At 45.1% G+C, this 12255-nt stretch overlaps 1 protein-coding gene across 3 annotated transcripts in view; it reads right to left on the reverse strand.

Annotated features, from left to right (window-relative positions):
• Window positions 1-12255, reverse strand: part of RFX3 (regulatory factor X3) — a 540046-nt gene that overhangs the window by 61696 nt on the left and 466095 nt on the right. For all 3 annotated transcript variants that reach the window (XM_033925421.1, XM_033925415.1, XM_033925406.1), the window contains one exon: window positions 9474-9628. In XM_033925421.1, the coding sequence (XP_033781312.1) occupies window positions 9474-9628 (155 nt within the window). The remainder of the gene's footprint in view (window positions 1-9473; window positions 9629-12255) is intronic.

Below are 12255 nucleotides of genomic sequence, written 5' to 3' on the forward strand. Positions count from 1 at the left end.
CTGACCTGTTCCCTCCAGCATCTGGGCATGGACCCACTGGAGATATTCAGGTCTACTGTAGTGAAGCTACTTGGCCTCCTCTTCATGTCCTCAATCTGTATGGAAAGGAGAGCAGGGGAGAGGTTGAATCACTATCAAGGCCAGGTTTTTGCTATTTGCTGCATGCTTGTCTGTCAAGTTAGTGACCTTTTCCTATGCCCACTTTGTAACCCTACAGTTCTCTGTCACTCCTGTGCAGTACTGGATCTGTGTAGTGTTTCCTAGAACTTACTAATTTGAAAGGATGTATGGGCATAGTGTGTGCTAGTGGACGAGGCAGGATGCACTGCTCAGATGTCTGCTATCTAAGTCATTGCTCTCCCTTTTGCATTGGGCTACATGTGCTATCAGTGACTACATATGGGAAGTTGTGTTTGGGCAAGTGAGGTGGGATGTGCCTGTATAAGTGCTGATGGGTTATATAGGACCTGTCAGCATGTTACATCTTCTATCTTTTCATAGTCCCTATTCAATCCTGCTGAGAATAAGTGCTGGTGATACCTCTATGGCCCATCTGCCTATCTAGCCTATATGTTATGCATGGAAACAGTTTCAGGCACATCTGTTTCCCTTGCATATCTAATCTAGTACTTTCTTCCCAGCTCTGCCCTTCTGTTAGCACTTACCTCTCTTGGGAATGCAGCATCCCTGTTAAATTGCCTTTGCAGTCTTTCTCAGGCCCTCCTCATCTTTATATGGTCACTTCTCTTGCCAGGCAATGGGAAAAAATTGTGTTCTTTTCCTAGGAACATCCTTGACCAGGAGGAGGGTGTCTGAAGCTCTGAAATTAGGTAGTCTCATAGTGGCAGCCATTTTGATGGCATCCCTGCAGCAGTCAACATATGCACCACACACATCCATATGCAACTGTGCATGACGATTAGTGGACACCCTACTGTGCTTGAGAGCTTACAATTGCTACAGTATAAGCAGCTACTCTGTAAAGGGCATGCTCATTGGTGCCCCCATTAAAGTGAACATCCTTCACAGAATTGCTTCTTGTGCAATGTAAAACAGACCTTGCAAATGGACACCCAGAAGATCACCATATAAACCAAGTCCAAGAACTCAAAGTGTAGCAGTTCTACCTATGAAAAGCCAACACTGTAAATATTCTAGAGTACCAGTATAACTCCTGTTGAGAAGAGAATAATTATAATAGTCCGGTTTCTGTAGGTCATCTCTCCCAAAAGCTCAGTGGTTTACAATATAAGATACAATTATAATACAACAGGCAGAGTGGACACAAGAAAAATAATTAGAAAACAGCCATGTCTAACATTTTTCTAACACACAAATAAACAATTTCTAGCCTAAGTTCCAAAGGAAGAGAGTTCCACTATTCAGGAGCAACTGAAATCATTTATTTATCAGTAAGAAGGAACATGGATCTTATTAGTATGAACAGAGCAAGAAGAATAAGCTCTTGATTGAAGATGTAAATAAGATGAAATATAACTTGGACTAAGGCAATAAAGAATTTTGAATAGAAAACTGAGTAACTTGAAATGTATTCTTGCAGAGATGGAAGCCAATGAGGTGATTTTAATAAGAGAGTCACTCTCTCATATTTACTGTTATATATAAGATTATTTTAGCTGCAATGGATTTTTTTTTTAGTTGGAGCCTAGTTACTGCATTTTTTAAAGTCCTAAATTTTTCAATAATTTACCCCTCTTTTTTTATAAAACTGCGCTAGCGTTTTTAGCACTGGCTGTGGCGGTAACAGAATTCCTATGAGCATCGGAGCTGTTACCGCTGTGACCAGTGCTAAAAACGCTAGTGCGGTTTTGTAAAAAAAAAAAAAAAAAGGGGGTGGGGTGAGTAATCAAAAAGATACTGTATAATAGCATGGACTATTTTCCGAAGTCATTTTTTATTTTTTATTTAAATAAAGTCTTATTTTGAAATAGAAATACAAGATAAAAGACACAATACTCTGGGAACAAATATAACCAGAAACCAAAAACCAAAATACATGATGAGTCATTTAATGACAAATAATCTCAAATTTGTCCTAATTTATGTTGGCTTTTACAAAGCTGTGATAGAGGTTTCTACCGCGGGCAAGCAAGGTAAATGCTCCGATGCTCATAGAGTTCCTATGAGCATCTGAGTATTTACCTCACCAGCCCATGGTAGAAACCGCAGCTTTGTAAAAGGAGCTCTTAGAATGTAATTCTCACAACTTATCTAATATGGGATTCTTAAGAAAGGAATAAATAAATACATAAGTACTGTACTTCTTAATACCAGCCTTTAATAAAAATATCTTTCTATCTATAATAGGGAGTTTCTATAGGCCTGGGACAAATTTTTTTTTTTTACCACTAATCCACAACAAAGTTATTTTTCCTATGTTTATCTAGTATGAATCCATGCAGAAATTCAAGTCAAAGAAAGGTGTAATCAGTGGCGTACCTAGGGTATGTGGTACCCGGGGCCCATCATTTTTTGATACCCCCCCCATGTAAAAAAATATTTTTTGTAATGACCATGAAACGGAATAAATGGTCAGAATAGAAACAGGCAGTGAAAATTTTCTTATATTCCAAACATAACATAACATAAATTATGTCTGAATTGTCATGACATCAGAAGTACATATGGAGTAATTGCAGGTGATGCTTGGGACAGTTCTGATTGTGTTAGTTCGGTTTTATGTGTTTTTTGAATAGAAGGGTTTTTATTTCTTTTTTGAAGGTTTTGTAGTTTGTGGTCGAGGTCAATAGGTTGTAGAGTTGGGGGTCGAGTGTTGCAGCTCGAATGGCTAGGAGGTTGTCGAACAGTTTTTTTCTTTTGACGTTTTTGGTTGGAGGGTGTGTGAATGGTGCGTGAGTTCTCCTATGTCTGGTTGAGGTGGATTGAATTATTTAGCTGAAGAAATTAGTTACCCCCTCATCCCACACACATTAATTCTCTTCCATTTTTGTTCCCATTATAAAAAACACTGATAAGTTCTCAGAAAAAAAATGCATTAAAATAAGAAGTGAAAACAAGGCCCCTACAGATGAGAACATAACATAAGAATAGCCTAACTGGGTCAGACCAATGGTCCATCATGCCCAGTAGCCCATTCTCATGGTAGCCAATGCAGGACACTAATACCTGGTCAAAACCCAAAGAGTAGCAACATTCCATGCTACCGATCTAGGGCAAGCAGACACTTCCCCCATGTCTTAATAACAGATTATGGACTTTTCCTCCAGGAATTTGTCCAAATCTTTCTTAAAACCAGCTACACTATCTGCTGTTACCATAACTTCTGGCCACTTCATTTTTAAGTTTAGATCTTTCCTTTCAAACAGAGACCTTGCTAGATTTCAAATACAGCACAAGGTAACTTCACATGGACTTAGTTGTGCAGGAAATGTGAATCTCCTCATACACCCACCATATAGTGCAAAAATGTGCAAAGGTCTGTTATTTTCTTTCGATCACTACATAGCCTAATGCCACACAAGCAGCGCTGTTACAAACATATTCTGTAGGTCAATGCTAAGGATAACAAAGTTTCCTTCCTTGGACCAGAAGGAGATACTGATAAACCACTGGAAGAGATCCCAAAACAACACCCAAAGACCCACTCAGTGTGTGAACCAGTTGAGTGAAGTGGAGTGGACTAACTGGGGGGTGGAAATGGGCCCGGAGTTTGCTCAGCAGAATTTCCCAGACCACCTCTTCCTCTCAACACATTGACACGCTGCCACCACCACCACTAGGATCACCTCACTGGGTAGGCCAGCTATGCTATAAACTTTATAAAACACATTATTATATTTTCTTATAAAGCACATATTTTAACTGAACTCTCTGACATCCTCAGCCTTTCCATTCACAAAAATAGAAGGAAGAAAAGTTCCCATTTCCTGCTGTTTCATGTCCCCGGCCTATACAATATTTTTTTTCTGCAGACCCTTCAAAAGTCTGACCAAATCCTCGTTTCACTTGCATTATAAAGTACTGAGGATGCCATCTCTCCCCAATCCCAGGTCCTAAAGTCTAAGACAGTAGTGCAAACTAATGCTGCCAGATTCAGGAAAAAAAATTTCAATTCGATTCAGCCTATTGAATTGGTTTTTCATTTCGATTTTCCTGCCCAGTTGGGTGATTTTTTTCAAAACTCCTGGTGGCTTTTATAGCTTTTTCACCTCCTTTGGCTTCTCCTAACCACACTGGCGCTGTGGTATAAATAAAATAAAGAAACAAAAAGGACTTTTCCTCTCTCTGTTAAATCCTAGCTCACGTTTGCAGTCCAACACCAGCTCTGGCAGGATACACATTTCAAATCTGACATATTGTAATCACAAAACAGAAAATAAAATTAATTTTTATACCTTTTGTTGTCTGGTTATATTTCAAATCTTGTTGGTCCAAGGCTCTGGCTTTCTTCTGATAACTTGCTTGCCAGGGTCTCCTTCTTTCTTCTTTCTGCATGCTAACCATCCATCTGCCAACTCTGTCCTCCCTTTCCATTTCCCTTCCTTCCCCAGGAAGTCTGGTATCTTTCCTTTTTTTCATCTCCCTCCACAGATCCACCTTTTCTTAACTACCCTTTCATCCGGCATCTCTCCCTCCTTCCCCACCACCCCAGAGTCCACCATCTCTCCCTTTCTTTTCCCAATTACCCTCCTATCCAGTATCTCTATCCCTCCTCCACACCATCCCTTGTGTCCAATTTCTCTCCCTTTCTGTTCCTTCCCTCCCTCCCTAAATCCCATGGTCCATCATCTCTCTCCCTCTCCTCTATTTTCAGACCCATTATTTCTTCCCCCCCCCAAAGTTTGGCATATGCACGTCTCTTTGAACACCCCCTTCCCTCCGTGTACTTCTAAACCAGGGTCCCCCCCAAAGGCCTGTCCCCCCTTAAAGGTCTGCCTGTCCCCCCTTGAAGGCCTGTCCCACCCCCTTGAAGGCCTGTCCCACCCCCTTGAAGGCCTGCACCCCCTTGAAGGTCTGCACCCCCCGAAGGCCTGTCCCCCCCTTGAAGGCCCGCACCCCCTTGAAGGCCTGCACCCTCCTTAAAGGCCTGTCCCACCCCCTTGAAGGCCTGCCCCCCACACTTGAAGGCCTGTCCCCCCCTTGAAGGCCTGCCTGCCTGTCCCCCCTTGAAGGCCTGGCCCCCCCCCCTTGAAGGCCTGCACCCCCTTGAAGGTCTGCACCCCTCCCGAAGGCCTGTCCCCCCCTTGAAGGCCTGTCCCAACCCCTTGTAGGCCTGTCCCAACCCGTTGTAGGCCTGCCCCCCCCTTGAAGGCCTGCCTGTCCCCCCCTTGAAGGTCTGTACCCCCTTGAAGGTCTGAACCCCCCCCGAAGGACTGCACCCCCCCGAAGGCCTGTCCCCCCCTTGAAGGCCTGTCCCACCCCCTTGTAGGCCTGCCCCCCCCCCTTGAAGGCCTGCCCCCCCCCTTGAAGGCCTGCACCCCTTGAAGGTCTGCATACCCCCCGAAGGCCTGTCCCCCCCCCCCTTGAAGGCCTGCCTGCCTGCCTATCACCCCCTCCCCCTTGAAAGCCTGCCTGCCTGCCCTCCCACCCGCCCCACCCTGAAGGCCTGATGCCCCGACCCACCCCGAAGGACCGCTCGCCCCCCTGGCCTCCCCGCACCACCTATGAAGCAGCCGCAGCAGGATCGCGACATCAGCGATCCCTGCGCTGCTTAGGCGCTGCTTCCTGTGCCGCGGTCCCGCCCCTCCTCTGACATCAGAGGAGGGGCGGGACCGCGGCGCAGGAAGCAGCGCCCAAGCAGCTCAGGGATTGCTGAAGTCGCGATCCTGTTGCGGGCTGCTTCATGGGTGGTGCAGGAAGGTCAGTGGGGCGAGCGGTCCTTCGGGGGTGGGGGGGGGACTGAACGGCAAGGCCGGGAGCACCCCCTTAGGGCTGGCACCCGGGGCGGACCGCCCCCCCCGCCCCCCCCTTGGTACGCCACTGGGTGTAATCGGTAAAAAATTTCAGCAATTGAAGTGTTATAGGGTAAAATGATTTGCACATCATCTGTAAGCTAAACTACTACAGATTCCCACACAGAACCTACAAGTTAATAGAATTTCTCACCTCTGCTACACAGTCAAATACAGATCATCAAGCAAGGGAACAACAAATGAGAAACACATATGCACACTGTGATAAGGACGCACATGTGCTGGAGGGGACAGATTAGGACACACCACCACCTCATATGAACAAAACACTTTTTATTCTTTTTAGTTTGCCTCACACTTTACAGAAAGTTAGCTTGGCTTACTTCAACCATGCAGTATAGGCAACAGTTCTTTTCCCACCACTCTGCCATCAGCTGATATCTAGGGAAAAAATAAGGATTTTTCTTCTCTCATGGGGCCCTCTCTGAACTGATCCCAGGTTCATGCAGATATTCCCCTCCCTGCTTGAGGACCACCCCGTGACTCAGAAGGACTGCTGAGCCCAGTGCATCCTGGGAGCTGTAGTTTCCACAATACTGGGCCATCGCCCTCCAGGAAATTGTCCAAACATTTGCTAAAACCAGCTATGTTAACTGCTCTTACCCAGTGGCGTACCCAGGCGGGGGCGGGCGGTCCACCACAGGTGCACGCCCCAAGGGGGTGCACAGGAGAGAGCTGGACGGGGGACCCGCAGATTTAAATACATCTCGAGCCGCGAGGCTCGTCTTCTGTTCCTACCTGCCCTGCCGCTCACATATAGCTGATCGGAAGTCTTCCCCGATGTCAGCGCTGACGTCGGAGGGAGGGCTTAAGCAAAGCCTGCCCTCCGACGTCAGCGCTGACGTCAGAGAATACTTCCGGTCTGCTATTTGCGTGCGGCAGGGCAGGCAGGAAACAGAAGACAAGCCTCGTGGCTCGAGCTCCGTTTTGCTGAGAAAGTTGCAAAGATGGGCTGGGAGGCAAACGCGGAACACAAAAGGGGGGAGGGAGTGCGTTTTGGACACAGAAGGCATGGACTTGGGAGAGAAGAAGGGAGGGAAAGAGATGCTGAGGTGGGGGATGGAATGGGTTTTTGGACACAGAAGGCATGGACTTGGGAGAGAAGAAGGGAGGGAAAGAGATGCTGAGGTGGGGGAGGGAATGGGTTTTTGGACACAGAAGGCATGGACTTGGGAGAGAGGAAGGGAGGGAAAGAGATGGTTGTGTACACGGGGAATAGAAGAAAGGAGAATTTTTGGTCATAGGGAGGGAGTGAGGTACAGATAGTGGCATACCAAGGTGTGTGTGTGGGGGGGCGGTCCGCCCCGGGTTTACTCCCAAGGGGGTGCACAGTTGGCCACCATCCAGTGTTCTCCCTAGGCTGGCAAACTGCAGCTCTTTAGCCACTTGAGTGCCACCGCCGCCATCGGGAACAGGATGGCGCCAAGTTCTCCCTGCTTTTCCCTGTGGGACCGACCAACTCTCGCCACCCGCATCAATTCTGACGTCGGAGAGGACGTTCTGGGCCAGCCAATCGCTGCCTGACATCGGGTGGCGAGAGTTGGTCGGCCCCGCGGGGAAGAGAAGCAGGGCGAACTCGGCGCCGGCTTGTTCCCGATGGCGACAGTGGCAGCCTATTCCCCAGTGGCGGTGGAAGCATTTTCCCAATGGTGGTAGCATAGGGAAGGGCAGGGAGAAAGAAAGAAAGGGGGGACAGGGAGCCAGAAAGAAAGAAAGGGGGCAGGGTGAAACAAAGAAAAATGGGGCACGGAGAGAGAGAGAGTTAAGGTGGATCCATATGTTTAGTAGTATGCATCCCTTCGGCCTCAATACTGTCTTAGATTGGTCAGTTTTTATCTGACCTGATTGCTCATTCATTAAAAATAAAACATGTTTGCCCAATCGAAACACTGAATAGGTCATCCTATTGCGCATGTGCTAGTGTTCTCTGCTCTTAAGCGCCATTTTTTCAAGCGGATTTGTGTAACAACAGCCCGGTTTGTTTATGATAAAAGTAAGTAAGCTGTGCTTTAATTTAGATGGTTAGCTACTAAATATTTACATATTTTTCTACTAATTTCTATGTGTTTATTTATAGCCTGTTTATCAAAAAACCCTGAAGAAGCCGCTTGACCGCGGCAAAATGGGTTCCCGTTGGGACATGATACAAGGAATATCACGGCAAATTTTATCTGCCGTTGCATGTTACATCAAGTCTAAAAGATAAGTGCCATTATTAGGCTTTTCCTGATGTTACATTTTGCTTTTTGCACAGCCTGTTTGCACAAGTAGGCTAGGGTTGCACTAGCCACTTTATAAAAAAAATGCTACTGGCATAGTTTTGAGTGAGGCATGTTTGCACTTTAGGCTTCTTTGCACAGTTCTAGAAAATTAAAAAATACAAAAATAATTTATTTCTATTTTAAATATAAATCTGCTATCTTTGGAGTGGTAGCATTCAATAAATATATGATTAGTGACAAATTAAGTCAAATATATATATATAAAAAACAATGAAAGTTTTTTGATCAATGAAAGATACCATATGCCACAATTCCCCTTTGGACAATATCAATATTATCCTGGGAGTGGCAACTCTGAGATCTTTCCCTTCATTTTGAATTACTACCATTTAGTTAGATGGTTTTTTGTTTCAGTAGATTAACCTTTTGCGGATCTACTCACTTACTTTACCCAACAAAGAAATCCTTGTTTCACATTTCTGCTGCATCAGGGGTGGCATAAATTCCACTGTACCAACTCCCAGGGTAAAACAACTTGTGACAGTAGCCAAAGCTTCCTGGAAATAGCAGCTGAGCTCACCCAGTCCCATTCCCTCCCTGCCTTGCCAGCCTCTGCACCCAGCCAGGCTCTGCACCCTGTCCTCCCTCCCTCATACCCTGTACTATCTCCCTCCATTCCGATGCCTTTCAAGCCTCCACCGGGCCTGCCGTGGTCCAGCTGTGGTCCAGGATATGAGAGATCCCCTGTCTCTCGTCCCAGCCGAATTTTAAAAAACCCCTGCGCATCCCTCTCCTCCTGACTCCTCAGCAGCCTCACGGTGGGAAGGACAGGAGGAATCCCTTCTGCCTCCTGTGCCTGACAAAATTGACAACCACACCTCCCTCCCACCTCCCCCACATACCTCTCGGGTCCCTGGTAGCCAGCCAGTGCACATATCAGGAGCAATCTTCTTGCTCTGTTTGATGCCACTGGCTGGAGGCCTGCAATAGGAACGGGAGGGGGGTAGGTAGGTGATGGCCCGAATGTAAGCCGAGACCCCCCCATTTTTGGGCCCCAAAATCTCAGCTTATATTCCAGTATATAGAGTAATTTTTTTCTTCCTTAGTCAATGACAGGGTGGCACTGAATGAGGCCTAAAAAGAAATAATGGTGTTAAAGAATGGGAGAAGACCAAATGAGAAGGTACTAGTACTTGCAGATATATACAAGGCCACTAAATTCTCTAGATGACTTACATCAACAAAATGTAAAAGATCAACAAACATTCATTCAAGAAGTCATCTTTGCTGAACTTACTAGGAATAGGTCTTAGGACATCAGGGATGAGAATCTCCACCAAAACCTGGTACATCACATGGTCACAGTTGCACATCCATTTCAGGATAGATTCATTTTTGCACAGAGATATCAGTTTTGCTGTTGGCAGTCGACTTTCTATTTCACTCAAATTGCTGAAAATGTATGAAAGAAACAAATAGATACAGTAATATAGCAAAACCTACACAAATATAAAGGAACAAAAACAGAATTAAAAATTCAAAGGGATCTAGCCAAGTAAACACTTAGCTATGTAAAAGTCTATGAAAACTGACAAGCTAAATTATTGCACCTGTATTTCACTAGGAAGATGAGTTTAGCCAGTAAAATTCTGAGTAAACCTGGCTTGAGGTTGGGGGTGGGGGCAGGATTATATAGCTAGCACTAAAAATCATCTTGCATCACATATACGTGAAAAATATTTTCTTAGAAGTTCAGAAAATACAGACTATATATATATATACAGACTATATATGTATGGCAAAAATTTATTTTCTGGATTCAAAGTGTTTTTATAATCTACTGGGCAATTTTCAGAAGACATTTTATAAAGATCAAAACTAGGCAGCCTTATGGCCTCTTTTACAAAGCCACGATAGTGGCTGCCATGCGGCAACAGCCCTGAAGCCCTTTAAATCTCTATGGGCTTTGGGGCCATTAGCGCAGCGCGGCTTTGTAAAAGAGGCTGTAAGGCTGCCTAGTTTTGATCTTTATAAAAGAGGCCGTTAGAGGTAAGGTTAGGTTAGGTGAGGCAACTCTATACATCATTTTCAATGGAAAAAGTATGTGTAGAAAACAGAGTTATTTCAGTACTGACCCTTTTTCTTTAGGTAATTTTAAATAAGAAAAAAATGTATGTTCCTTTTGAGAAGTGGTCCAAAGTCCCTGAATAAAAGTACTTATGAATTTTACAATTATGTAAGCAGTGCTGTAAATTGCCCTAGTAATGGATAGTGACATCTCCCAAATTAATGGCCCAATTAGCCACGTTGTTTACATGTAGCAAGCATTCAAAAATGGGCCACATGATTATATAGATACTTTTAGCTCTTTCTGGAAATGCCTTCCATTGTTCATGCACATTAGTTTCTATGCCACTGTAGTTCTGAGCTCTTCTCCATTTTATATAATACACTTCTCCCTCCGAATCCGCGGTTTCAGTATCTGTGGATTCGGTTATTCACAATTTTTTTTAATTTTTTAAACGAAACGTTGCATCCTGGACCTCCCCGGAGCTTATCTGGTGGTCTAGCAGGCTTTCGGGACAGGAGCGATCTTCCTATGCTATTGCCCCATGCAGATCACTCATACAAAATGGCTGCAGCGAGTTCCAGTAGTCTATCGAGACTACGACAGGAACTCCCCACAGCCATTTTATATGAGTGATTTGCACGGGGCAGGAGCATAGGAAGATCGCTCCTGCCCCAAAAGCCCGCTAGACCACCAGGTAAGCTCCAGGGAGGTCTGGGATGCAGCGTTTCATTTAAAAAAAAAAAAAGTCCGGGAAGCTGGGGGGAAGGCGGGGGTGAGTCAGATCCGGCCCCAAAAGTTATTCGTGAATTTTCAATATTCGCGGGCCGGCTCTGCCCCTAACCCCTGCGAATATTGAGGGAGAAGTGTACCTATGAATGGATGAAGAGAAGCAGGTTTGTATTATTGATTAACTTCTGTTTTCAGATAACAATTGTTACAGGTAAGCAACTTCACATTTTTATAAGACCAGCAATTTACAGATCTCAGACACATAAGAATTTATAGCTAAGGCTCATCTTCAATAGAAAAGAGAAATAGACCAGATAACTCCACTGAGAGGGAACATATTTTGGTGAGGACAAAAAACATTTTCTTATTTGGAAATACATTTTAAGAAATACATTTTAAGCAAGGGACATAATAATTACCGTAATATCTTTGAACTTTAAAATATTGTTTTATTTATTTGCTTTGGGGCCCTCTTACCAAGCAGTGCTAAAACATGGCCTGCAATAGCCCCAAGGCGAGTCTTTCCCACTTGCTAAGGTCATTTTTAGTGCCGCTGGTAAAAGGCAGATTTTTCTTTTTTCTGATAAAGGCCCCATTAGTGTGCGAGCATTAGCATGTGAGCCCTTACTGACACTTATTTTATCTTTTAACACATAGGTAGAATGCGCCAATTCTAAAACTACTGAGGGATGCCTGAGCGTGCCTCATGGTAGTGCATTATAACCTGCAATAAGCACACATTAGTGCTTACCACAGGTTAGTACAGTGTATCAGAAACTGTGTACCGCAACACACTGGCGAGGAGAAGAGTCATCCACACTGGTTGACTGCCTATAGGATGTGCCTCCTCTCCCCGCACCTCCCGGATCCCTCCACCAAAGCTGGTTGCAGCCAGATGAGCCTCTTTGCATGCATGGACGCGATGATGTTATGCATGTGCGTGACATCATCACATCGGCGTCCGCGCACTTCCGGGTGCCTTTCAGCTGGGGCACTGGATTTAGCGTGCAACCAGCCAGAAAGTTTGCGATACACTGGGTTAGTAAAAGGGCCCCTTTATTTGCTACTAGTATTTTAGCCCGTTACATTAACGGGTGCTAGAATATATGTCTGTGTGTCTTTATTTCTGTCTCTCTCTCCCTCCCGCTGTCTGTCTCTCTCCCTCCCTGGCCCCCTTTGTTTATCTGTCTTTCTGTGTCTCTCCCTGCCCCTGTGTCTTTCTTCTTTTCTTTCTATCTGTCTGTCTCCCTGCCTCCTATGCAGCAGCATTTCTCTCCCA

Source organism: Geotrypetes seraphini, chromosome 1 (genome assembly GCF_902459505.1).
Source record: "Geotrypetes seraphini chromosome 1, aGeoSer1.1, whole genome shotgun sequence".
In the NCBI taxonomy this organism is placed as follows: Eukaryota; Metazoa; Chordata; class Amphibia; order Gymnophiona; family Dermophiidae; genus Geotrypetes; species Geotrypetes seraphini.